This window comes from Rhinolophus hipposideros (genome assembly GCF_964194185.1).
Source record: "Rhinolophus hipposideros genome assembly, chromosome: 12".
Lineage (NCBI taxonomy): Eukaryota > Metazoa > Chordata > Mammalia > Chiroptera > Rhinolophidae > Rhinolophus > Rhinolophus hipposideros.
In genome coordinates, this window is record NC_138058.1 from 57,314,892 (window position 1) to 57,340,057 (window position 25,166).

Sequence of the window (25,166 nt, forward strand, 5' to 3'; positions counted from 1 at the left end):
TTTATCCTCACAATCACCCTAGGTAGCCATATTATCCCCATTTTAGAGGTAACGAAGCTGAGGCACGAAAGGGTAAGAAACTTGCCCCACAGCACAGTGTTAGAGCTGGGATTCAGGCACCGGCCCTCTGGCCTCAGAATCCATGCTCTCAACCAGTCTGCCTTCCAAGGCTGTTTTGAAAACATGGTAACTGAATGGCATTGAGCACACTCAGTTGTGTAGAAATGCCTCATCCCGAAGTCCCTCTGCTATTTAGGGAGAACTTGGCTCAGTCACTTACCCTCTCCGGGCCGTCTCGTTTCCAACTGTCTAAAATGAGAGGTTGGCTTAGATGTGGGACATAAGCCGGAGCCATGGGAGCCAAAGAACAAGCTGTGTTTGGCCAGCTATTTTGTTTTAAGTTGAAAGTGTCTTTAAGTGGTCTTTCTCCCTTTTCACCCTGGAACCACCTTCAATAGTCTTACATCAGGCCCACTTTCCTTAATGAACTATTTGGCATCCGAAAAGCATTGCAGTCTGAGATCACGAAGCAGACAATGCCTACATCTGAGACCCCATGAATGTACATTTCTTTCACCTTCACTTTTCTTCCTCCCCCACCAATCCCACTTAAAGAACACTGTACCTGGGATGTTTCTTGTGCAAAGGCTCAGAGCCTTGGCTGCCCGCCTCTGTTGTGGAATTAAGTCCTCTACTTGGAATTGCCTGTCAGAGGTGAGCCAGTGTTCTTTCTTGCTGCCATGTGACCTGAAAATGCTGATTTGTATTTGCTTCTGGAAGGGAGACAGATGAAGCTTGTTTTAGAATATAAGGTTAATCCAATTTCAGAATCCATTGCACATGGGAAGATGAATTCTGTTATTTTCACTTAATCTGGAAGGTTGCTTTTTTTCAAATTTATAATCAATTGCTGGAAGAAAGAAGGCCTTTTATTATGCTTCATGAGCTTATGCACCCTCATGTTGAATGCTTTTCATTTTCTGCAGCAGGAATACATTCAGTATTGATATAGTGGCTCTCAGGATTTTATTGGGCTTTGCAAACATTTTCTCATGGCCGCTACAAAGCAGGTACCAGGTGTTGCTGACTATTACCATATTGCCTGACACACTTAAAAGGCCCTCAAGCATTGCTGAATAAATGACTGAGCAAATACTTTCTAGCAACTGGAGCCTATGCTAGTTAATAACTCACCGAACTTCACTCAATTTATAGGAATGTATTTTTAGAATATTGTATGGTTTATAAGTTTTCACACATTCTCTAAAAATTATTTTGTGTTTTACAGTTGAAGAAATGAGGTTTCAAGAAGTTAACTTCAAAGTTAAACTGTGATGTTTAATTTTCTGACCTCAGGGTGTCAGTGTCAAAATAAAAGTAAATATTAAAACACAGTTGGAAAAAAATTTTTGAAGTTGTGTAAGCTAACGCTTTAGGTACTAAAACAAACATGGCAGAAAAAATGACATCACAAAAACTGGAAGCAGTACTATTATTTGTACTTTGCAGTTTGCTTTTTCTCACATGATTTCATTTGACCCCTACCCCCGACACACACACACACACACACACTCTCCCTCCCTCCCTCACTGGAGTAAAATCATCTCACTTCAGGTTAGCCAGCTAACAGCGACAATAACAAACTGCCCCAGATTTTCTTTTCCAACACAGGTCGGGCTGGCACTTAAAGACTGAATTTCTTGCATACTCATGCCATCTACTGGTACTTTTTTGGTAGCATGGGTTCCAGCTGATTTTATATTAAAAAATATTTTTTCTTCAGTGTAAACTTCAGCAGGACCCAAGTGTTTTACTCACTACTCAAGTCCTTAAAAATACCCCTTCCTAATCTTTAAAAGTTGTTTTCTAAGGAGCCTCCTCTAAAACAGGATCCAAGACGTACTTAGGAACTGAAATTCTTATTCTCTCTGGCACAGTGAAGGTTTTAGAAATGCCTCCAAGCACCTTTCAATTGGCTTAGAACCTGGGGGAAGGGATATGGCTTAGCTAGGGACAGAGAACACTCACGGAATTACAATGCATTCATGTAAGGGCTCCACTTTGCCCTGTATTTCCTGGGAAGGCTACAGGTAGAGAGTGGGTTAGTTGAGAAGGTAGGTAGTGAGGGACTCCATGGTGACTCAACAGTTGGTGGAGGAGGAAATTCTGGAGAACACACATAAGGCAGCCCCCTGACTCGGGCACACTAGAGTGGTTTCTCAAACTGCACCCATCCCTGAAAAGCTCTGGCCAATCTTCAGGAACACAAATACCTCTTTTTAAGGCTGGGCTGTGCTCTGGATGTTTTTTTGAATTATTAGGTTACATTTGTCTTTGCTTTAAGTCCAAGGACAAGAGATGACTTGTTCTTTAGGGTAAACCGGCAGAGGATTAAGATGAGATGAATTGGTATATAAACCACTTTTCTCACAATCTTAGGATTCTTTGAAAACTAGACTAACAGTATTATAGCAGTAGTGTGAAATAGATTGAGACAAACACAGGAGAAACGAAATTTAGTATGAAAAGTAACTAGTCAACACCTATTAGTGGAAATTCTTGCAGGATTCTTTGGGAGGAAAATAGAGGCTTTTATTTTTTTATTACTTCCATTATCATTGAGGTTGTAATCAATAAACCCTTTATCTTTCTTCCTTCTGCTCCATGGTAGGAGAAAAATAGGAGCTTTGATGATTTTTGAAAGCGAAGTAAAATGTCTACTGCAGTAGATTCTGAAAGATTCTTTACGGCAAAAGGTCAAGATGGTAACATTTGATAAACAGATTTCATGCCCTATCTGCTTAAAGGTTTAACAGTAAATATCAAGACCAGTAAGAATTTAAAGAACTTTGAAAGCATTCTGGTCATTCTCTAGAACAAAATTTCAGATTTCTGGATTACTGTGAAGACTATTAGGCTCTACAGACTTGTCAAAATCAACGCAAACTGAGGATAGGCTGAAACAAAATAGGATAGACTGAAAAGCTTTTGAAAGCAGTATTTTTAGATAAACTGCTTCATTTCCCATTTTAAAACACAGACAGATGAATTCTGCATGAACACTGTGAAGGGTTGTTCCTCAGGAGTACTGAAAAGAGTAATTATCCCATATTTTTGCATAATCACTAACAGGCTTTTAGGCCAAATATTCACTATATCCTAACAATCATTTAAGATGGGGCTTGTTTCTGTAATTCCTACTTGCCTAAACTAGGTTTCAGAGGTTAAATCACGCACTTCCCAAAGTCACACAGCCAAGAGATCAGTCAGCATTGAAGACAGGTCTTTAAAGTCTAGCGATGTCTAGAAACTTTCCTAGAGACTTTGCCTCTCTTTGAAAGTGTATCTAACTATTGTATTCTACTTACCCATTTTTAAGTCAAGTTTATAAAGCAGGTGGAAATCAGATTAATCTGTTTTTCCTTATTTACACTTCTTAGCTGTGGGCCTCTTGTAACAAACACCTACTTTTACCAGGTTGGTTAACACCACAACCATACAATATTTTTAATTGGAATAACCTTTTGAATAGTAATTCTCAAGTATTAGCAGATAGGTTATCGTTCCAATTTGGCAAAAATAAAATCTGGACTTCTTGGTTCTACCTCAGAGACCAATTCAGTATTAGGGAAAGGAACGGGGACTTATTCACAAGACTCCCAAGTAGTCAAACTGCAGATGATTTAAGAAACACCTAAATATGTAAAGCAATGCTCAGAACCACACCACCTTTTGGCGTTGTGCTTTTGGAATGTAGTACGTTTTACGCCTAAATATAGAAGTTCCAGTATTTTAAAATAAAGAAGCCATACATTTCACACCCAATTTAGGATGTGTGTCCACCCTAATTTCTCCTTAGTTCTGTTTTATTTCTGTAACAGATATCTTCATATCAGTGCTAAGTATTAGCCTAACAGTTTTTCAGTTTAACCTTGCTGTTTCCTATTCACACCTTCCCTAGATTAGAAGAGTTTGGGTTTCATATGGCCCCAGTTCGGGAAGCTGGTTAAGACATGCAATTAGTGGAAATACGTTTAAACTGTGAGATATTTTTATAACTTGTGGAAATGAATCATCATAAACATCTCTTATTTTATAATCATTAGTTTCCCAATCCTGCCAAATCCAATCCCAAAGCACCCCCTCACAATTGTCACTTAAATCATTACAAAATTGCTAACAGAATTTTAACCCAGAGTATTCACTTTAGGGTCCTTTTAAAAGCACTCATGTTAAGATCAAAACAACTTAGGGTCACTGTCACCTAAAATTAAGAGGAAGGATTCTAAAGTCTTCCAAGGAAAACACTTGCCGTGTACCCCCCTCAGTAACCCACTTAGTCTGCAGCATGTTCACCTGCACTTGGTTAATCTCCCCATCCTAAAGCAAGATCATTTCCATTAGCGGTTTCCATCTCCCGTGAACAATGTGTTTGCTTCTGTGTAAAGAACCCAATCTGAATGGATCTGCCAGATTGCTTGCTGTGGTACCTGCCACAGTCACCTCAAAAGTCACCCGAGCAATATGACATTTTATTTGTTCATCTATACGAAACTGTAGTTGTCCGTGTCTCAGGCAAAATCATCTCAGGGAAGCTAATAATGGTAAATTCAATATCTCCAGGTGTAAAGTAGGTAGTTAACTAAGCCAGAATGTCACCTGGCTGCCAAATGAAGACAAGCTATAGCTACTCAAAGGTATGACATGTGTTCATAGATAAAAACCAAGACGAGATGATTACTAGACAAGGATCAGTAGAAAATAAGTAGCAGTGTTGCACCAATGCAAGATAAAATATACTTTATTGTGACAGCAAATGCACATAGTGCTATATAGGTAAGGCATGCTACTGGGAATCTGCATATAATCAAAGGCCGGTATGGAAAAGAATGGGAACGAATGCTGTTTCTTAACGCTTACAGATTTAGACCACGGTGAAAGAGAGAAGAATTTGTGTCCACTCATCTCAAATGCAGTATTATACACCTACTTAATCAGATCCCTATACCTCTAACCAAGGGCCCAGAGGCGAATAAGAGAAACTTAACTGTACTCAGAAAAAACTTCTAATATCAACGACAGAAAGGTTTTGCTAATTGAGGCAAATTTAACATAGACCTAGAAATTGAGAACTCAAACATCCATTCACTCATTTAAATTAGCCGATTTTAACGGTATTTATTACACTAGAAACATATTAGACTATCTAGAAAGTTTGGATAAAGAAACATTTCCATTTTAATACTTCATAATGTTGTAAATTTTGGGCTAAAATAACATCCTGAGTCAAATTTGATCCCTGTCTACTTGAAGGGACCAAGTACAGTTTCAATTTCAAAAGCTGAATTTCTTAGGGAAGAGCTGAGAAAACAATGCTTATGAGAGCTAGTCCTTTGATGAAACTATTAGGCTCTAAAGACTTGTCAAAATCAACGCAAAACAGAGGATAGCCCGAAACACAAAACTGACGATAGGCTGAAATGCTTTGCAAAGCAGTATTTTTAGGTAAGCTGCTTCATTTCCCCCCTTCTTTTAGAACACATGCAGATGAAATGCTTTCTGCATGAATGCACATTGACATTCTGTTCAACTGTTTTCTAAATACAATACTGTGGGTTTAAACAGCATGTTTTAATTTAAACAAAGTAATACACAGTCAATTCAGCTTAAGAGATGAAAAGAAACACTACTACGAAAATCACTTATCAAATATTCTACTCTTTTAAAAGGTGTTTTTAAAAGCAACACAGGACCAAAAACATCCAACTATTCCTTTATTTATATTACTATGCTTAAGTTACATGGAAAAGACAACCAAGCAGTTCTGCCCCATCTCAGGACGTTTCCAATCAACACCAATTATGTGGTGACAGATAACTAGGAATGGTGACATCTCTGGGTCAAGGCTGACAAGGAAGAATGAGGTCTGGTGCTATGGTTCATCTCCAACAAGAATATGGCACAATGGCCAGCACAAGCCATACTGACACTGAACCTTTAGCTCTGGTCACAAATTCGGATCTCTTCTCTGAGGCCAGCAAATCAAGTGAAATAACTGGGTTTAAAAAAAAAAAGTTTTAAAATGAAGCCCAAATAAGTTTAAAAACCATGCTCTTGACACATTTTCCCTTCAAAATGTACATAAAACACACTTTTTCACTCTAATAGCCCAGATTTTTTTCCTCACGTAGCCACCATGTAGCTGCAGATAGACTATTCTGCCTCACAATGTAAACATAGGGAAAAAAAATTAACGGCATCTGCATAATATTCTCTCTACACACTGCTGTTGGATGGAAAATAGAAAATTTTAAAAAAAGAAAGAAAGGTTCCATCTGGATGCTCACAACCTCTTGTTCCGCAGTTCATGAATCCGACTCTGCTGCTAAGGTGACAGTGTATGTTAAGTAGGTTTTTGTTTTCAGTGAAAGAGACCTGGGAAAAGATGGAGTTATGTCTTATTCTTCACGAGTTATCAGATGGTACATGCTCCTCAAAGCCCTCACTCTCCCGGACCAGAGCGCGTTCCAGGATCACACGGCCTTCCTTATAACGCTGGCTGTCCTCAGTGGCAAACTCATAGATCCATCCCAGTTTGCTATTGCAGTTTTTGCAGCTCACGTCTCGAACCATGTGGCGGCCAGTGAGCATGACCCGGTCTTGAACTTCACTGTACTGCAGATTAACTACCTAAGAAACGTGAAAACAAAATTGCAAAAGCATGTCAATTTTTTGCAACAAAGTACACAATATTTGGTTGATGCAATAACAGCAACTTCAGAAAAGCAAACAGCAGTTGTTACTTTAGTCAATACCCTTCCCCAGAGCTATTTTTTAAAAGCTGCTGGGACAGATAAACCTCTGGAATCACAACTGGACATCTAATGCGATCACAATCACGCATTACTGTATTACTCCAAGCCACACTCTACATTATCAGTTCCTTGTCTGCACTATAGCGAAGAGTCCTTGACTTGGAGTCATGAAATGTAGGTTTGTGCCCAACTGCTATTATCTACCATTCAATGGTGAGTGCAAACAAGGCAACCAATGTAAAGGAACCTAACACACAACAGGTATTACACTAAAAAGTTTGCCAAATTTGTTCCTGAAAAATACATTTTACATATATTACTGGGCTAGACTAAGCCTATGATAGATCATACATTGCAATACACAATTTTCAAGTGGGTTCAAAGACTCAGTGAAGAATTTCCAATGATTCTGGAACACCAAACAATCCTCTATACTTTACTCTTCCGTAGAGGGCCAGATAGTTAATATTTTTGGCTTTGAGGATTACATGGCCTTTGCTGTATTTAGCCTGCTGCTGTAGCACAAAAGCAGCCCCAGGTAATACATAAATGAATGAGCATGGCTGTGCTTCATTAAATTTACAAAAGCCAGGCAGCTGGTCTACTGTCCTACCGTGGTATGCCAATCCCTGCTACATACCTAAATAAAGAGCAAGGGGGTATACACTATCAATTCTTTGACAGAAAAACTTGTTTTGAAATGGAACAGAGGGGTGTCCACTGGGGAAGTCTAGCTGACCTTCTAAGAGCCAATACCGTTGCACTAGTGCTGTTCCTTAGCCTAAAAGATTTGGAAATTCAACTTTGCTACTACACAAACTCCAAAAGGCAGAAATCACATCAGTTTCAAAGCAAGGCAGATATTAGACAAGCAGGCAGATTAGACATTTATTTGTAAATCAGGAAATGCTTTTCCTATTGGCAAACTGATGTAATAAACTAAATCATAATCAGAAAGATGATTGGTGAGCATAAATTAGAGCCATGGGAAGTTGGTTAGATGATTCTTATTCACTCGCATTGTCAAGCTGTGAAGCTTAATGCAGCTATCTCCCTATAAACATAAATCAGTGACATGGGTATGGAGGTGTCTCAGCCCCTCTTCCGTAGTCTGTGAAGTCATCCAATTCTTACAATGAGTGTTTTCTGAATGGAGACCACCATTATTATAATAGTCTTTATACTTCCAAGATTAAAAATCACATTCTAGTAATGTCTTCCTGAGGTCTGATCCAAGACAAGCTAGTGGGCAATTATTTCTATAGATTGCAGCTCTCACTCTGACTCTTCCTGGTAGCTCCAAGCTCTGAGGGATATTCCGGCACTGCTGTCAAAAATATCCACCACTGAACCCACTGAAGAAATGAATCTGGTTTTCCCACCAACCTTGTTAAAAAGAAATGCTCTGCCAGTGGCGCCTGTGAACCGAGTAGAGATGAGTTCTGAGCGGTTGGTCAGAATCGTATCACAGTTTGCACAAGAAAACAGACGGGTACCACCAATATGATCAAGGAAAATTCTGCCCATTTTTATAGTTGAAGTTCTAAAAACCTAGAAGCAAATGGAAAGAAATGCATTATGAGTAAAACATTTGGTTAGTTATCTACTTGGCGGGGGTCATAGAGAACCATTTACTCAACATGTGAAATAGCTGACTCGGAACAAAAGGATCCAACGTTCACACGCTGAACAACAGGCACAGGCAAGCTAAGAACATTTTAGAAGCAGTGAGCCAAGGAAATCAACATGCTTAGGCAGAAAAGGAATGGTATCACTTCTTTTTTGGTTGGTATGGAAAAATAGGAAGAAAGGAGAATATCAGAAACTGAACGATGAAAAGCACAAAGAGGTGAGAAAATAGGTTTAGCTTCTGTGTTAAATATGCATGCTGAGTATGTGTAATTTGAGAAAAGACTGATGGGGCATGAGTGAGACGATCAGGTAGGATTAGAAAAGGGGGCAATCAGAAAATGAGAGGGCAGTCTGGTTTGAGAGCATGGGGTGAGCGGGTTTCTGGTCACCAGGTGCATCTACCACCACACAGGGGTGATGGCACTAACATCAGTAAGGTTGAATCTGTGGAGCACTGTACGAGGTGCTGTACTTATTTCAAAATCATCATAACTCTGTGAGGTTATCACCCCCACTTCATAGTTATTAACTGGTCAAAGTTTACACAGCTTTCAAGTACAGAAAGTCATAAACGGAATACGGTTCACCCAATTCAAAGTCAAACTTCTTCCATTACCCTACACTGTCTTCTCTAAGAAGGTGGCACACAAGATGGTCCAGGCCTGGCATACGGCTAAGAAAACAAGAACACAGAAGAAGGAAAAGCTGAACCATTATTACATATTTAATAAATTGTACTAATGCGGTAAGTCATAGAAGTGCTGAAATATTGAGGGGAAAGCTGTGAATCCAACTTCTGAAACAAAGCTAATTAAACTTAACTATTTCAAAAGTGAAAAGAGTTAATATATGTAACTCTTTAAGTTCACAGCAATTAATCCCCTCAAACAGTATTTTTAAAGATCTAGATATAGTCAAGAATACACTAAAGTTTTCATTTGAAAAAGAATTTATTCCTTTTCAGCTCCTGTGTTTTAAATATGTAGTATTACATGTCTTGAAAATGGCGTGCAGAGCTGATATAGCTGCCACTATGAAAAAGAAACCTATCATCTATGCAATAAGAATCCTATGTCATCTTAAATTTGGGGGAATTCCATTACAAATGAAAAAGAAAGTTCCATTCCTTTTACATCTGTGAACTTCCTCAGCCATTAGGCAGTCCTAATGCCATCAGAAATGTCACTACCATGAAGAGTATTATGACTCCCATTAAACCTTATGATATGCAAGTTTAATAAGCAATGAAAAACAAATGATGACGATAATTACCACTGATAGCTACTAAAGGAAAACTAGTGCACTAACAAGAACATCAATGAAAAAACGCTGGGTTAAAACACAAGACTTAGGAAATAACATTTAGCTTTCTAATTACATTTCTGCAAAATGACAGCAACAGGTAAGACTTAAGCCCATTGTTTCAGCCTTTAAGATGATAGCATTACTTTTTCCAGATGCTTAAGAACAGAATACTGTTACATAAAGGTCAGAGATTAGAAATTTACAAGCTGAATTCATTTGGTGGCAAGGGGATATAGCGGTAAATGAAACAAATAACCCTTCCCTCACAAAACACATGTGGACATGTTTTGTTTGGCCCACACGGTTTTTTATTTTTTATGTATTTTTTAACTTTTTATTATTTAAGTGTGTTTTTCCAAGACCCATTGGTTCCAAGTCAAGCAGTTGTTTCAATTCAGTTGTGGAGGGTGCAGCTCAGTGGCCCATGTGGGGATTGAACTGGCAACCATGTTAACAGCACCACACTCCAACCAAACTGGCCGCTCTCCCATTTTTTAATCTTAACAAAAAAAAATGAGAGATTACATTAAAGAGCCTGTATTTGGGGACTTTTTTTAAACAATGGGGAGACCTGGCGACATGGGGCATGTATTCTCATATGGCAACAACTGACTACGGTTGTGTGGTAGCTGAAACTTTCCCCAAAAGGTTTGCTCAGTCTCCACTCAGCAGTTTATGACTCTTGATGTAAATAAATAAAGCATTCAGAGACCCTATGAGCAATTGACTTGGTCATATTTCTTAATATTCGTTCTTTACAGAAAGGAATCAACAGCAAAGTTTTACAGTCTTGCCTCTTTAAGACCCAATCCTCATATTCTGTATTTCTCTGAAAACTAGTATTTGTGCAGTGATTTAGTCTCAGCTTGGGCTTCTGCGACTCATTACTTTAAAGCCAATTTTCCTTCAAACTTTTAAAATACAATGTTCACATAGGAATTTATTTCAACCACAATGCAGGAGTAACTAGACGTTTTGAACTGACCACTGCAGATACAATGCTACTGTGGAAAACGTACTCGACTCAAAATGAACTCTCCCTGTGCCTTCTGCCTGCAACATTCTAGCTATGACCACTTGCTACTAGATAAGGTAAGCTCTTTATTCCCAAATGGGGTACATAGATTTAGCATGCTTTCTCTTCCCTCCTTCAAATTCAGTCTATTTTTCACTCTTTTATCCAAGTATTTTTATGGATTCAATTATACGATTCATTCAAGACTAAAAACATAAGCGCAGAATCACCATTCCTAGTAGCTGTGGTTGCCATTTACAGAGTACTATATATGTGTATATAAAACGTAGTTTTAGCTTTATTTATTAGAACTGGAAAATACAGTTTTTATATGGAAACTTACTTGCTAAAAGAGATAAGCTACAAATGCCACGGAATCTGGCAAAAGCCAGCAAAACACCACTTGCTGTCCAAGTTCTTCAGGAAGTAGACACCACTGCAGCGTCATTAGGTTCCCAGTGTTAAGCCTTTGCTTTGCAGGGTTAGAAACACAATCTACTACTGATTTACATTATCCAAACTCTCAAGAGGATGGAGTCCATCAGAATGCCACTTTATTATCTAACGGGCAGGTCATTAAAAAGCTAAGACATAATACCGGAATCAGGCTTCTCTGAAGCTGGCTGATATATAATGAACTCTGCCTCAGGCCTAATAATTATTTTGTGTCGACACTGTATGGAACACTACACTTGGTACTTTACATACCACATTTTATCTTGACAATTTCTAAAGTAGGTATTTATTACCCCACTTTTGTAGAGGAATAAAGATTGTATGACTTTCTGAAACTGGTCGAGCTGGGATCTGAACTAAATCCTGTTCCAGGTGTTTCCACTCCATTCACTCGCTAGTGACCAGAGGGCTGCCCGATTCAGTTGTTCTCCCTCAGATTTACCATGTACTCCTCCTGCCTCCACACCGATCTTCCTGTATTCTCTATCTTAGCTGGTGGCAATTCCAATCACACACTCTCCTAAACTAGAAAAACAAACCCCTGGCAATTTCTTAAAAGAAATTGCAAATTTGGCAATACCTCCCACCACCCCATCAACATCTTAATTCAAATTCATAACACTTCTTGATAAACCTTTTGTGGTCAGAGAGCATGTACAGTATTATTAAATGCAACATACAATCACAGATGCCACTACAGTTTTGCTAAATTAGACAGTACTACAAAAATAAGGTCAAAGACATGTGCTTAAGCTATCCCTTTGTAAGAGCTCAGAGAGACCACAAAATTTGAAACATTTTTCCTGACAGGCTAGAACATAGCTGATTCTTAAAAAAAATAAAAAATAAAAAAAAAAGGTTTTTAAAGGAGTAACTTACATACCATACAATTTAGTCACTCTACGTGCACAACTGAATGATTTTTAGTAAATTTATAAAGTTGTGCCACCATAATCACAAACCAACTTTCGGATATTTCCATCTCCTTCCCCAAATTTCCAGAAACCCCTATGCAGTCAATTCCTCCTCCCACCCCCAGCCACAGGCAACCTACTTCATGATAGTTTTACATCTAAAATATTTCCTAGATATGCTAACCACCTTACTTGGACTTAGAATCTAAGTCCCAAATCTGTTCAGTTTTTCTAAAACATCTTAAGAGTGTGCTGCTTACACAGATGACTAATGTTCTCTGTTTTGATTCTGAGGGCACCTACGGTGTCCCTATGTAGTAATGTGCATGTTTTGGTTAACAGTTAGTGCAGAAGTTCAAATTTATAACCAAAATTAAGGCCAAACCTATCAGTCAGTTAAAGCTTTAAGATGTTTTCTTCCTTTTCAATTTTCAAGCAAAATGTCACTTCATGATTTTAATTTTTATAAGTACCATTCCCAAATTTTATAAATAAAGCCTCTTTGGTACTTGCTTTTTTTAGTTCTAGGTTATTAAAATCCTCAAAAGGTTGAAATAAGAGAAGTACCAAACTTGGTTGTTTAACTGGCAGCCTATTATTAGTTTATTTGAAATTACTGGAAACAGTGAAGGACCTGCCAGGTTGAAAACATAAGTGAAATTCATACACGATATATAGATCATATTTTAGTAATTGTTTTTAATTTCCTCCTCCCTTCCACAAATAGCACGTTTAGCAACTTAACATTTCCAACTTCTATTTTAATAGAAGATTCTGGTCAAGCAATCACATTTTTAGGACCTCTAGTTTATTATAGAATTTTTTAAAAAATTTACAGAATCTATAAAAAAAAACACACAAAAAACCCAGATTTTTATGTTTCAGAAATCCATGAAAAACAAAGTATGTATTCTTTTTAAATTTAGATATTATGGACTATATACTATATAATTCCTGGTTTGAGTTGTGCCCGGACAATAAAACAGTTTTCTAAAAAAGACTTTCTAAAAACTTGAGATTTAATTTTTTGAGTGCAGTTTTAGGTTTACAGCAAAATATTAGGTAGAGCTGTCCCATATGTCCCCCACCCCCAGACATGCACAGCCTCCCTAATTACCAACACCCCCACCAGGGTGCTCCATCTGTTACAGTTAATGAACCTATGCCAACACATCATCACCCAAAGTTCACAGTTCCCATGAGAGTTCACTCTGTTTACATTCTACGGGGTTGGACACATGGACGCATATAATGACACGATTACGGTATCACAGAGTATTTTCTCTCTTTTTTTAAAGATTTTTTTTATTGGGGAAGGGCAACAGGACTTTATTGGGGAACAGTGTGTACTTCCAGGACTTTTTTCCAAGTCAAGTTGTTGCCCTTTCAATCTTAGTTGTGGAGGGTGCCATTCAGCTTCAAGTTGTTGTCCTTTCAGTCTCAGTTGTGGAGGGCGCAGCTCAGCTCCAGGTCCAGTTGCCATTGTTAGTTGCAGGGGGCGCAGCCCACCATCCCTTGTGGGAGTCGAACCGGCAACCTTGTGGTTGAGAGTATGCGCTCCAACCAACTGAGCCATCCGGGAGCTCAGCAGCAGCTCAGCTCAAGGTGCCATGTTCAATCTTAGTTACAGGGGGCGCTGCCCACCATCCCTTGCGGGACTCGAGGAATTGAACTGGCAACCTTGTGGTTGAGAGCCCACTGGCCCATGTGGGAATCCAACTGGCAGCCTTTGGAGTTAGGAACATAGAGCTCTAACTGCCTGAGCCACCTGGCGGGCCCCTCACAGAGTATTTTCACTGCCTTAAAACTCCCGTGCTCTGCCTATTCATCCTTCTCCCCATCAACCCGATCGTTTTACCGTCTCCATAGTTTTTTGCCTTTTCCAGAATGTAGTTGGAATCATACATAGAGTATGTAGCTTTTTCAGATTGCCTTCTTTCACTTATACATTTGAGGTTCCTCCATGCCTTTTAATGGCTTGATAGCTCATTTTTTTTTAGTGTTGAATAATATTCAGTTGTCTGGATGTACCAGTTTATTTATCCATTCATCTACTGAAGGACACTGGGGTTGGTTCCAAATTTTGGCAATTATAAATAAAGCTGCAATTATGATTCAATTATGAATAAAACATCCACGTGCAGATTTTTGTGTGGACATAAGTCTTCAGCTCCTTTGGGTGAACACCAAGGAGTGCAACTGCTGGTTCATACGGCGTATTACCTTTTTTAAGAACCACCACACTCTCTACCAGTAATCAGTGAGAATTCCTGTTGCTCTGCATTCTTGTCAGCATTTGGTGTTGTCGGTGTTCTGGATTTCAGCCATTCTAATAGGTGTGCAGTAGTATCTCATTGTTTTAATTCGCATTTCCCTGATGACATACTCGTATGATGTGGAACATCTTTTCATACACTGTTTTCCATATGTGTGTCTTCTTTGGTGAGGTGTCTGTCAAGCTCTTTGGCCCACTTTTTAATTGGGTTGTTTTCTTATTGTTGAGTTTTAGGAGGTCTTTGTGTATTTTGAATAACAGTCCTTTATTAGATATGTCTTTTGCAAGTATTTTCTTCCAGTCTGTAGCTTGTCTTCTCATTCTCTTGATGTGTTTTGCAGAGAAGTTTTTAATTTTAATGAAGTCTAGCTTATCAATTATTTCTTTCACGGATCATGCTGTGGGTGTTGTATTTAACAAGTCATTGCCATATCCATCTAGATTTTCTCTTTTAGGATTTTTATTGTTTTGCATTTTAATGTCTGTGACCCATTTTGAGTTAATTTTTGTGAATGGGGTATAAGATCTGTTTCCAGATTCAATTTCTGTCATGTGGATGTACAGTTCTCCCAACACCACTTATTGAGAAGACTACCTTTGCTCCACTGTAGTCTTTGCTACTCTGTCAAAGATCAGTTGACTATATTTACGTGCATCTATTTCTGGGCTCTCTGTTCCACTGATATATTTATCTATTCTTTTGTGAATACCATGCTATCTTGATCATTGCAGCTTTACAGTTAAGTGTAGAAGTTGGGTCGTGTCAGTCTGCCAACTTTATTAGTCTCCTTCATATTGTGTTGGCTATTCTTGTTTCTATAAAACTTTAGAATCAGTTTGTTGATACTCACATGGTAACATGGGATATTGATTGCGAGCTGCATTGAATCTCAGATCAAGTAGATACAGATCTTCCTAACAACTGACATCTTGACAAAATCGAGTCTTCCTATTCACAAGCATGAAATTTCTCTCCACTTATTTAGTTCTTGATTTCATTCGTGTTTTGTGTATTTCCTCATATAGATCTTGTACACATTTTGTTAGATTTATTCCAAAGTATTTCATTTTTTAGGATGCTAATATAAATGGTATTGTTTTTCATGGCAAATTCCACTTGTTCTTTGCTGGTATTGATATACACACATTAAATATTACGGTATCTTGTTCTTTAGTCTGGCTCATTGCTAAATATTTTTCTAAAAAGCAGGGGTCAGTAAACTAGGGCCTTTGGGCAAAATTCAGCTCACTACCTGTTTTTATACTACCCACAAGCTAAGAATTTTACACTTTTAAATTGTAGGGGAAAAAATTTTTAAAGTATTTTATGACACATGGAAATTACATGAAATTCGATGTACAGTGTCCTAAATAAAGTTTTATTGAGACACAGCCACACCTACTTATTTATACTTGGCTGCTCTCTCACTACAATGGCAGAGTTTGAGCAGTTGCAACTGAAGCCTTATGGCTTGCAAAGTTCACAATTTGGCCATTGACAGAAAGTGTATTGACCCCTACTTAAGAACTCATTTGCTCAGAAAAGAACTTTTCATTTAGAAAGTCTCAGGAAAAAAAAAAAAAAGTAAACTTGGTTGGCATTCAGGTTCAAGGATCAAGAGAAATATTTGAGAAGGTGAATTTAATCCTGCTCCCCCTTTTCTTCATGGATTTTCTAGCTAAAATCTTTAACTTTCTGTAATCAGTCCAGCATGTTGAAGATCAACAATGAAAAGATTGTAAAAATAGATAATCTATACCCAGCTTCAGCTTCCTTCTCTCCTCACTCCCAGAATTTAAACAACACAGCCCAGGTACTTAAACTTGAGTCAGACTGCCCATGTCCAAATCTCAGCTCTGTCGTAAACTTTGGGTAAGGTATCCTCGCCTTCCTCATCAGTATCCATCTCTGAGTTGTGAGAATTAATTGGAGATAATACATTCTTAGAACAGTGCCTGGCACACAGTAAGTGCTAAATAAAGGTAAATCTAGTGAAATGGATGGATTACCTTCTTCAACATTCCCCACTCCAACTTCCCTCTCCTATTACAGATGAAGAAAGCAAGGCTGAGAAAGGATAAGAAACAAATAACAATTAACTGGCTTCACCTCATGTTAATTACTGCTAAGCTACGTGACCAGGTGATGGAAATTACAAGCAAGAGAAACGTCAGAAAGCTTCTGAAGCATCTATCTCAAATTCTTAGTGTCACAGTTCTAGGTCTTAAAATAGGTACTTGCTCTCCCTGTAATTAATAATCTAGTTCCATTCAACCCTAGCAAGTAGAATTCCCTGAAGGAGGTAACAACACATATACTAGCCCTAAAAATACAGGAGATGAGAGCAGTAGGTATTGATTTGCATCTCTAAGGACCCTCAGTTGGGAAAACACCCAGTTCTCAGACAGATCTTTCCTTTGTAATAATTACCTCAGAGCATTTCCACAGCCCACAAAAAACACACCACCAGAACTGAGAGTTTTTCCAATGCACCAGAAGATGGTGATGGGCAAATGCAAGGTACAAAACCTCCCCTGCAGGGAACTGAGTGTGCAGGAGCCTAGTACAGAAAAGTTTAAAAGAACCTGTCACTCAGGGAAGGCTGTGTTTTGCAATGGTTTCACTAAAATGGAAACATGCGTTGTTAGCATGCTTGTGTATCTCGTTTTCAGTCTCCTCTCTCTCCAAAACAGAGAAAAGAAAACCCAAAGAACTTTTAACAGCATTGGGTTGATTACTAAAATCAACATTTAGTGCTACTGCAAATCATATCAACTATTTTCATACTGAGTTTTGTGACTAAATTGTATTGAAAATCTACAAAGGAAAACAAATTGAGTTGGATCCATAAAACCAATTTTCCAATTTTTGTACAAAATATTCACTAAGCCAAGGTTTCAGTGACATAAGAAAACTGTTTTATTCTTACTAATTCTTTTGCAGTACTGTCGAGTTTTCCTTTGCTATAGCAAATGATGTTCTGGTTGTTTTATCAGGTTGTCATTCGACAGTAACTTTTATATTTTGGTTCTGGACCCTCAAATCATGTCTTTGTTGTTGGTAAATGTTTTCCGAGTTTACTGTATTTCTGTAATACTTTCTGTTTAGTCATCTCTAGAAAATAAGACTAGTCATGTAAGTCAATGAGTCAGCTCAACAATCTGAGTTGGTCATCTTCCCAAAACGTCCTTTGGCAAAACAAATTCAAGATCTCCTGTTTTTTAAGATGCAATACCATGAGTCAAAAAAGCCTCTAATTGAATAGACTGGAGTATACTTTAACTGGTTTCCTGATTCAGATGTCAAGTAGCAAGTTCATGTCATAGCTACTAAGGTCAATTCCTACATTATCCAGACATTACTATACAGGATTACCACAGAAGCTGATATTGATTTATATATCCATTTAGGCACTTCAAAACCTAAAATGACATCCTGTGCACAAATAAATTTAGGACTCAAGTTTTCACCATCTCATGAATATTAATTAAGGACTAGCTTCATGTCTCATGGACTGGTTTTGGGGAAGGTAGTAGCTAATCTAATTTCTTCTTTTTAGACTTAATTTTGGCTTTCTTTCTTTTCCCTTTTTATTGTGTCTAAACATTTCTCTCTCTTCTACCACTTAAGGAGAACAAAATAAAAGGCAAGTCTAGGAAAAAGTCCTCAACGATCCAACCGGATATTATTTTAGAAAAACCCACATGGATTTTATTTAAAAGTTGTTAAAGTCCAATTTATTTAATTCCCCTGTCAAGTTAAATAACTTGAGGACATTTCATCATCTCTCTCTCTTACAGGTAAGTAAGATAGTTCCTAGAAATAATCTTTAAAAAAAAAAAAATAAAATAAAAAAAGAGTCAACCAGTAGGCCTGTACCGGGCATTGACTGAGCTGGGTGAGGACACCGTCTAAAAAGGTAGATATTGGTGCTTTCCAAGGAACTACATTCTACTTGGTCTTCCAGTACATACCCAGAAAATAATGGGACATGTGGAAAATATCCCATTGTGTGCCAAATCGCACAAGAGCCACCATCTCAGTATTTGTAAATGTTCCAGGCCTGTTTTTCCTCCAAGGCCCCTGTCTGCTTAACAGCAACCCAAAGTCTCTTCCATTTCTACGTCTACTCAATACCAACCCACTTAAGAATGCTTCCAGCGTCACCTTCCTTCATTTCTCACTGCCCCATTTTTGAACGCTGATGACACTCATTTCATAACTTACCAACATTTAACTTTGTATTGTTACTCGAATTCATGTCTATGACTTTTCATTAAGCTGTGAAAGCTTTAAGAGAAAGCTTTAGGGACTCTCCTTACCTAAAGAGTACAAGTATGCGGTAATTTTTTTAGGAAAAGGATCCACCCAGACACTTCACATCTGGCACAGATATGTACCCTGGAAACACTTCATGTATTTTGGTTCCTCTGTGTTGAAACGCAGCCCCAACACTGTGCAGTTAGCCAACATCCTATTACCACCGGTCCCTTCACTAGCAAGTCTAATTTTCCCCAAACACACGGTTAGCCTGAGGTTACTTTAGGTTTTCCATCTGTCAAGGAGCCCTGGAATAAAAATCCTCAGATGACCAACAGGGCTCTGTAAACGGAAAGAGTTTAAAAATAAATGAGCTGCACACCTTCCGAGACTCGCGCTTGAAGGGAGGAGTAACAGGGGCGCCAGGATTGAACAGGCCTTCGCAGTAGCTCAGTTTTCCACCTCCTGCTGCTCGTAGCCCTCACCGCCGGTCCCGCCTGCCCACGCAGGCCCGCACTGCTCCCTGTCCTACGGGGTCTGCATCCACAGCGGCGCGCAGAACCCAGTGCAGGACAAAGGGGTTGCAGGAGCCGGCGGACCCCGCCACCCGCGAAGGGGAAGGACGCGACCCGCCGCGGGGCAGACAGCGGCCGCGCGACCCCGGCGCCGAGTGGGTTCCGCCCGCCGCCGCCCAGGCCCCGCGAGCGAGCGGCCCACGGCCACGGCGGGCGCCAGCTGATGGCGGGCACGTGACCGCGCGGGCCAATCGGGCGGGGCCGGGGCGGGGCCCGCCGAGCCTCCCTCCGCACAACAAACATGGGCGGAAACAGCTGAGCGGGGGGCGGCGCGGGGCCCCCTCCCTCGGTGCAGGGGTCGGCGGGGCAGGAGGGCGGACAGGCGGGCGTTCCACCCGCGGGGCAGGACACAAAAGCCGGGGAGCTCCCGGCCCGAAGCGAGTGCCCGTCGGGCGGGACGTGGCCCTCTGGAAGGACCGGCCGCGCCAGGGCGTCAGCACAGCCGCACCGCTCGCCGTTCGCACTTCCCTTCGGGGCGCGGGGCGGCGAAGCGGCGGGCGCGGAAGGCCTCCCAGGCGGCCACTGCGGCGGGGACGCGGCCCGTGGGGGCGGGGCGGGGCGGCGCGGGGGTCGCCGGCCAAACCGCCCGCGGCGGGGCTCCCAGGCCTCCGCGCGGCGCCGCGGGCACCGGCCAAACGCGGCGGCGCGACGGGAGGCCGAGCGGAGGGTCGCGGCGGCGGCGCAGCGGGGGCGGGCAGACGGCAGCCGCCGCGCCGGGGCCTCACAAAGAGGAAACAGCCCCCGCCGCCGCGGCCCGCCCTAAGGGGCCGGGGCCGGGGCCGGCCGCGCTAGGACCCCGAAGGGAGCGCGACAAGGGACGGGCATTTCCTGCCTGGGCCCCCGGACCGAGTCCCGAGTGCTTCGAGGCTGCCGACCTGCAGGCCTCCCCGGCCCCAGCGGGCTCCGAGCCCAGCTCCCGCCCGTCTTACTCACCCCTAGCGGCTGTGAGGTCCGTGGCAGCCTGCGGTTCTTCGGCCCTCAGCTGGGATGAAGCCCCTCGGCTACCGGAGTCTCCAGGTTTAGTCAGGCCCCGGCCTTGGCCCCGCCTCTCCCTGGATGGGCCTCAGCGTCAATCACCCGGCGTAGCCCCGCCCCTCGAACAGTCGGCTCTCCCGATTGGTCTAGAATGCCCTTCATTTCTAGGCCCCGCCCCTCCCTCAGACACCCTGCCCCTTCCGCTGGGCTCCGCCCCTTCTCTGGTTCACCCTCCCCCCCACTCTGGCTACCCTTGGCGTCGCGACCCACCCCTTCCAGAAGCTGCAGACCCAGGGCCGGCTCCCTGCAGTTCGCCCCGCCCCTGACCCAACACCACGGACTGTTACAGCCAATCAAAGAGGAAAGCTCTACCCCTTCTCCAAAGGTGGCCAATGTGAAGAGACTTAGGATCCACCCCCTTCCCAGCTGAGAGCACACAACACAGCATCCACGTGAGTCAGCTTCTTAAAGTAGCCGGCTCAGCCTTTCTAATTGTGGCAGCTGGGAGATACCACGCGGCGTCATCATTACCAGGTGCTGGCTAAGGCCTAGCTTCCTGAGACCCAGTGATGACAAATGAAAACAACAGGCTGTTTTCTAGGCAAAGCAGCTGCTTTACATAGTTAACGTGCACCGTGCACTTCATTTCTGTGAGCTTGCTTACTCTTGCCACTCCTTACTATAAAGGGCTACCTTTTATTTGCAAACCCGAAAACCCTTTGAATCTGAGCATATAGGAACTCTTGAAGAACAGCTATGGAAAAAAAGGATTTTTTCAAGTTTATTTACTTTATTTACTTTATTTTATATTACTTTATTTACCACTCCCTGAGTTTTCTCTTTGTAGTGCAAGTGATTATCAAAAAGATGAGAAAATTCGGTCTTATACATAGAGATTTTCTTCCTTAGAGTATGAAATTTGTTAAAAAGGGTAGCTGTTCCTTTAAGCCTCGTCTATGCTTAAGATGGAAGATTTTGCGTCTCCATTCCATTAGAATTTCCCAGGTAATTACATTAATGACTTTCAAGATAAAGCAGAAGAAATACTTGATGCCTATTTCTCGGGTAAAAAATAAAGACTAACATTTGAAATTAATCTGCAAGGTGTTTAAAGCCACCAGTAGTGGGATAGAGGTTTGGAAGCAAATCCTAGCATTTGATTACTCATCAAACCCAAATTCACCAGTATTTTCACATAGTTCAGATAAAAACCTGAATATAAAAGGCAAAAGGACTAATTATCTTTTGATAAGTGACTTTTCCAAGAGATAAGGAAGTGTTAAACATTTAAAAAAATTTTTCCTCCTCGTTTTGTGTTTATGTAGCTTTAATTACAAAATGTACACATGCTCATTGTAGGAAGGTCGTTCAGCCTCATTTCAGAGCAGAGACCCCTGTCCTCTGCTTACACCTTCATGTTTATTCTTCCATTCTTCCCAAAATGAATATGTACGAAAGCATATTGTACCTCTTATTCTTCAACTTGCTTTTTTTTCCGCTCAGTATGTTACGGCCATCCTTCCACATCAAATTTATATTTTATCTACAAATTTACCTTTGTTTCCATAGTTTTCCATTGTATGACCTCACCATCTTTTATGAAACATTTTTTTTTTCCTGCTGGTAGACATGTAGATGCCATTGATCTTTTGCTATTAAAAATACTGCTGTAATGAACACCAGTGTTCGTCAATAAAATATTTGTCAAATATTTCTGTATATAATCATTTGAAAAGGCATACAATGCCTAAAGGCAACGGAATGAGTTTTTCTCAAAGAGAAAACAATGGGGAAATATTTATTTAACAAATACATATAAAGTGCTTTCTGTTCTAAGTGCTTTAAAATTATTAACTCAATTTATAACAACTCTGTGAGATAGGTACAATTATCCCCATTTTACAGATGAGTAAACGGAGGCATTTGTCCAAGGTCACGCAGTAGAGTTTTTGAACACGATATTTTTAAACTTGGAAGAAAATTATGAAAATCATATTTTAGAAAGATTAATCTACATGATGGATGTACAGAGTTAGAATCCAAACATGAGGTAAGGAGAGCAGATAGGAATGGCACTGAAGGAACACGTTTAACTTTGACAAGAATGGCTCACAAGACTGACTAATTGTTTATAGGAAGACAAAGAAGAGAGAATTTTTCAAAGATAAACCAGAGATTTTTATCCTAGATAACTGGTAGGACGATGATTTCCCATTGCTAGATATAGGGTGGTTGGGAACGTTGATTTAGGGTGAAACATGATGGGTCTGAACTGATGGTGGCATGCCCATTAGAAATAAAGAATATGCAGTTGAAGATAATATAACTAACATGGAAGAGAAATGAAAAGAAATGGTAAGAGCTTTGAAAAATATCTTGTTGGGTTTTTGATTACAGTTGTATTATACCTACTCATTTAATTTGTAATAAAGTAGTACTTTAAAATACTGACACTTTCCCACCAAGGACAGTGTATATTTCTCCATGTATTCAAGTGTTATTTTAGGTCTCAGTAAAAATTTCATGGTATAGCTGCCTTCCTTTATGTTGTTCATATATCTTCTTAGGGTTATATTTAGGTAATGTATATTTTCTGGGCTGAATTGTATCCCCTCACCCAAATTAATACATTGAAATCCTAACCGCCAGTACCTCAGCATGTGACTATTTTGAGATAGGTCCTTTAAAGACCTATCTTTAAAGAGGTGAATCAGTTAAAATGAGGTTGTTAGAGAGGGCTCCAAGACAATCTGACTGGTGTCCTTATACAAAGAAGAGAGAAGGACACACGAAGGGACACTAAGGATGTGTGTGCACGTAGAAAAGACCAGGTGAGGACACAGAAAATGCCTGCAAAGCCAAGGTATGAGGCCTCAGTAGAAACCAGACCTGCTGGCACCTCGATCTGGGACTTCCAGCCTCCAGAACTGTGGAAAACAAATGGTTGTTTAAGCCGCCCAGTCTGTGGTGTCAATTTGCTGTGTCAGCCCCTGCAAACTAACACTGGGAATTACTGTGAATGGGAACTTCTATTATATATATTATAACTCTAGTTGATTGTCATTTTGTAAGAAAGATAATAATTTTGTAGTTTATTTTCCTGAATTCACTGGATAAAAACACTGTCTGAAAAATGATCATAACTTTGCACAACAATCAATATGTTTAATTGAACTGTACCCTCAAAAATGGTTAAGATGGTAAATGTTTTGTTCTGTGTATTTTACCACAATTAAAAATAAACTAGGTTTTCTAACCAAAAATAAGCAAAAAAGGGAGGTAGGAGAGTCAGACAAGGAAATGTGAGGATGGAAGCAGAGACTGGAGTGACGCATGGCCACGAGCCAGGAATGCAGGCAGCCTTCAGAAGCTACAAAAGGCAAGGAAAGAGATCCTCCCCTAGAGCCTCCAGAGGGAACACAACCTTGCCAACACCTCAGTTTTAGCCTGGTTAAGACCCATTTTGGACTCGTGACCTCCAGAACTGTAAGGTAACAAATCTGTGTTTTTTTCACCCCACTAAGTTTGTGGTAATTTGTTACAGCAGCAATAAGGAAATTAAGACATCACCTCATTTTTCTAAATTCTTATTTTATATTGCACTTTCTTATTACTTGGTGCTATTTATAATTATTATAGTTTTAATTTTGTTACGACACATAACTATAATCTTGCTAATGTATATTGTATCTACAAGTCTGACTCCGCAAATGTTAAAATGGTCAGGGAACAGAACCTCAGCCCACAAGCCCATAACCCTTGCACCAGGTGGCACCAATTAAGAGGATCTTATCCTCCCCTAAATTTACTTTAAAACCAACAACAAAAGCTTTAGTAAAATTTCCACGAATTTTCCCAATAAGAACTTTTGCATCTCATAATCTGAGTCCCGGGGTAGGGATAGATAAATGTCCCAAGTTAGGTGGGGCAAATTGGAGAGCAGAATAAATGATGGTGAGGAACGTGGACTGTAGAGTTTTTTAGTCTGAGGTCAAACTCCAGCACTGCCACTTCCTAAACATCTGACCATGGGTGAGAGCTTCAATTTAATTACTAAAGATAGTGATAATCTTAGAGTTATGGTGAGCATTAAATAGTATATTAGGTTGGTGCAAAAGTAATTGCAGTTTTTGGAATTATTTAACCTTTTAAACCACAATTACTTTTGCACCAACCTAATAACTGATATCAAGTGTCCCTGATACCTATTCAGTGCTTAATAAAAGTTGCTATTGTATTACTTCTTGTTATTATTTCCATGAGTCTATGAAGCTGAGTCCAAAGAGAGCAGGTTTTGCTGTTTCTCCTATACCGTCCACATTACAGAATGTTCAGGTCACCTCACAGACGGTCAGGCAGATGCCTGAAAGCACTCCTGTGTAGTTCAACCCTGAATGCAGAGAGTACTTCAAATACTGCCAATCCTCTGACATGATTTATACCATGGAGGTGAAAAATGAGCCATCCGGCTTCTTTCAAAATCTGTCTGCACTGCACACTAAAAGTCGATAACAAAGGTCTCCAGGTTCTAAGCTAGAATTCCATCAATGAGATAATACACTAGTCATTTCCACCATTACTAATGATAGTCATGTAGGAGGACACACGTTGAACATAAAATAAACATTTAAAACACCACCAAGCACCAAGCAGATCTATATGAACTGACACACCGTGATATCCAAAGTACAGTAAGTGGAAAATGCAAGCTGTAGGATTCTATGCATAGTCTGACCTAATTTGTGTAAAATAACAAGGCCATTATATAAATTCATACACATACAGACAAAAACCTGAAACTTTCATTTTCTACACTGTCCTAGTTTTCATAAACATATTTTAAAATGCATACGTTTAACTTGAGCAATAAGAAAATTGATACATTTTAGTGCCACAGTCATTTTAAAGTTTAGTTTGCCCTCACCTTTTATTGAGAGCTGATG

General features: G+C 40.2%; 1 protein-coding gene across 2 annotated transcripts; it reads right to left on the reverse strand.

Annotated features, from left to right (window-relative positions):
* Positions 1 to 4,785: 4,785 nt before the first annotated feature.
* On the reverse strand, positions 4,786 to 20,444 carry YPEL5 (yippee like 5). 2 transcript variants are annotated; one of them, XM_081068566.1, is made up of 3 exons: positions 20,182 to 20,444; positions 8,198 to 8,366; positions 4,786 to 6,686 (listed from the first exon to the last, which is right to left on the reverse strand). In XM_081068566.1, exons 2-3 carry the CDS (start codon positions 8,340 to 8,342, stop codon positions 6,466 to 6,468), a joined length of 366 nt encoding a protein of 121 aa, XP_080924692.1. In that variant the 5' UTR covers positions 8,343 to 8,366; positions 20,182 to 20,444; the 3' UTR covers positions 4,786 to 6,465. The 2 variants fall into 2 exon arrangements, 1 of the variants encoding a protein (XP_080924692.1); XR_013994626.1 differs by lacking the exon at positions 20,182 to 20,444 and adding an exon at positions 19,056 to 19,402 and having other exon boundaries at positions 6,554 to 6,690; positions 8,202 to 8,366.
* Positions 20,445 to 25,166: the final 4,722 nt, after the last annotated feature.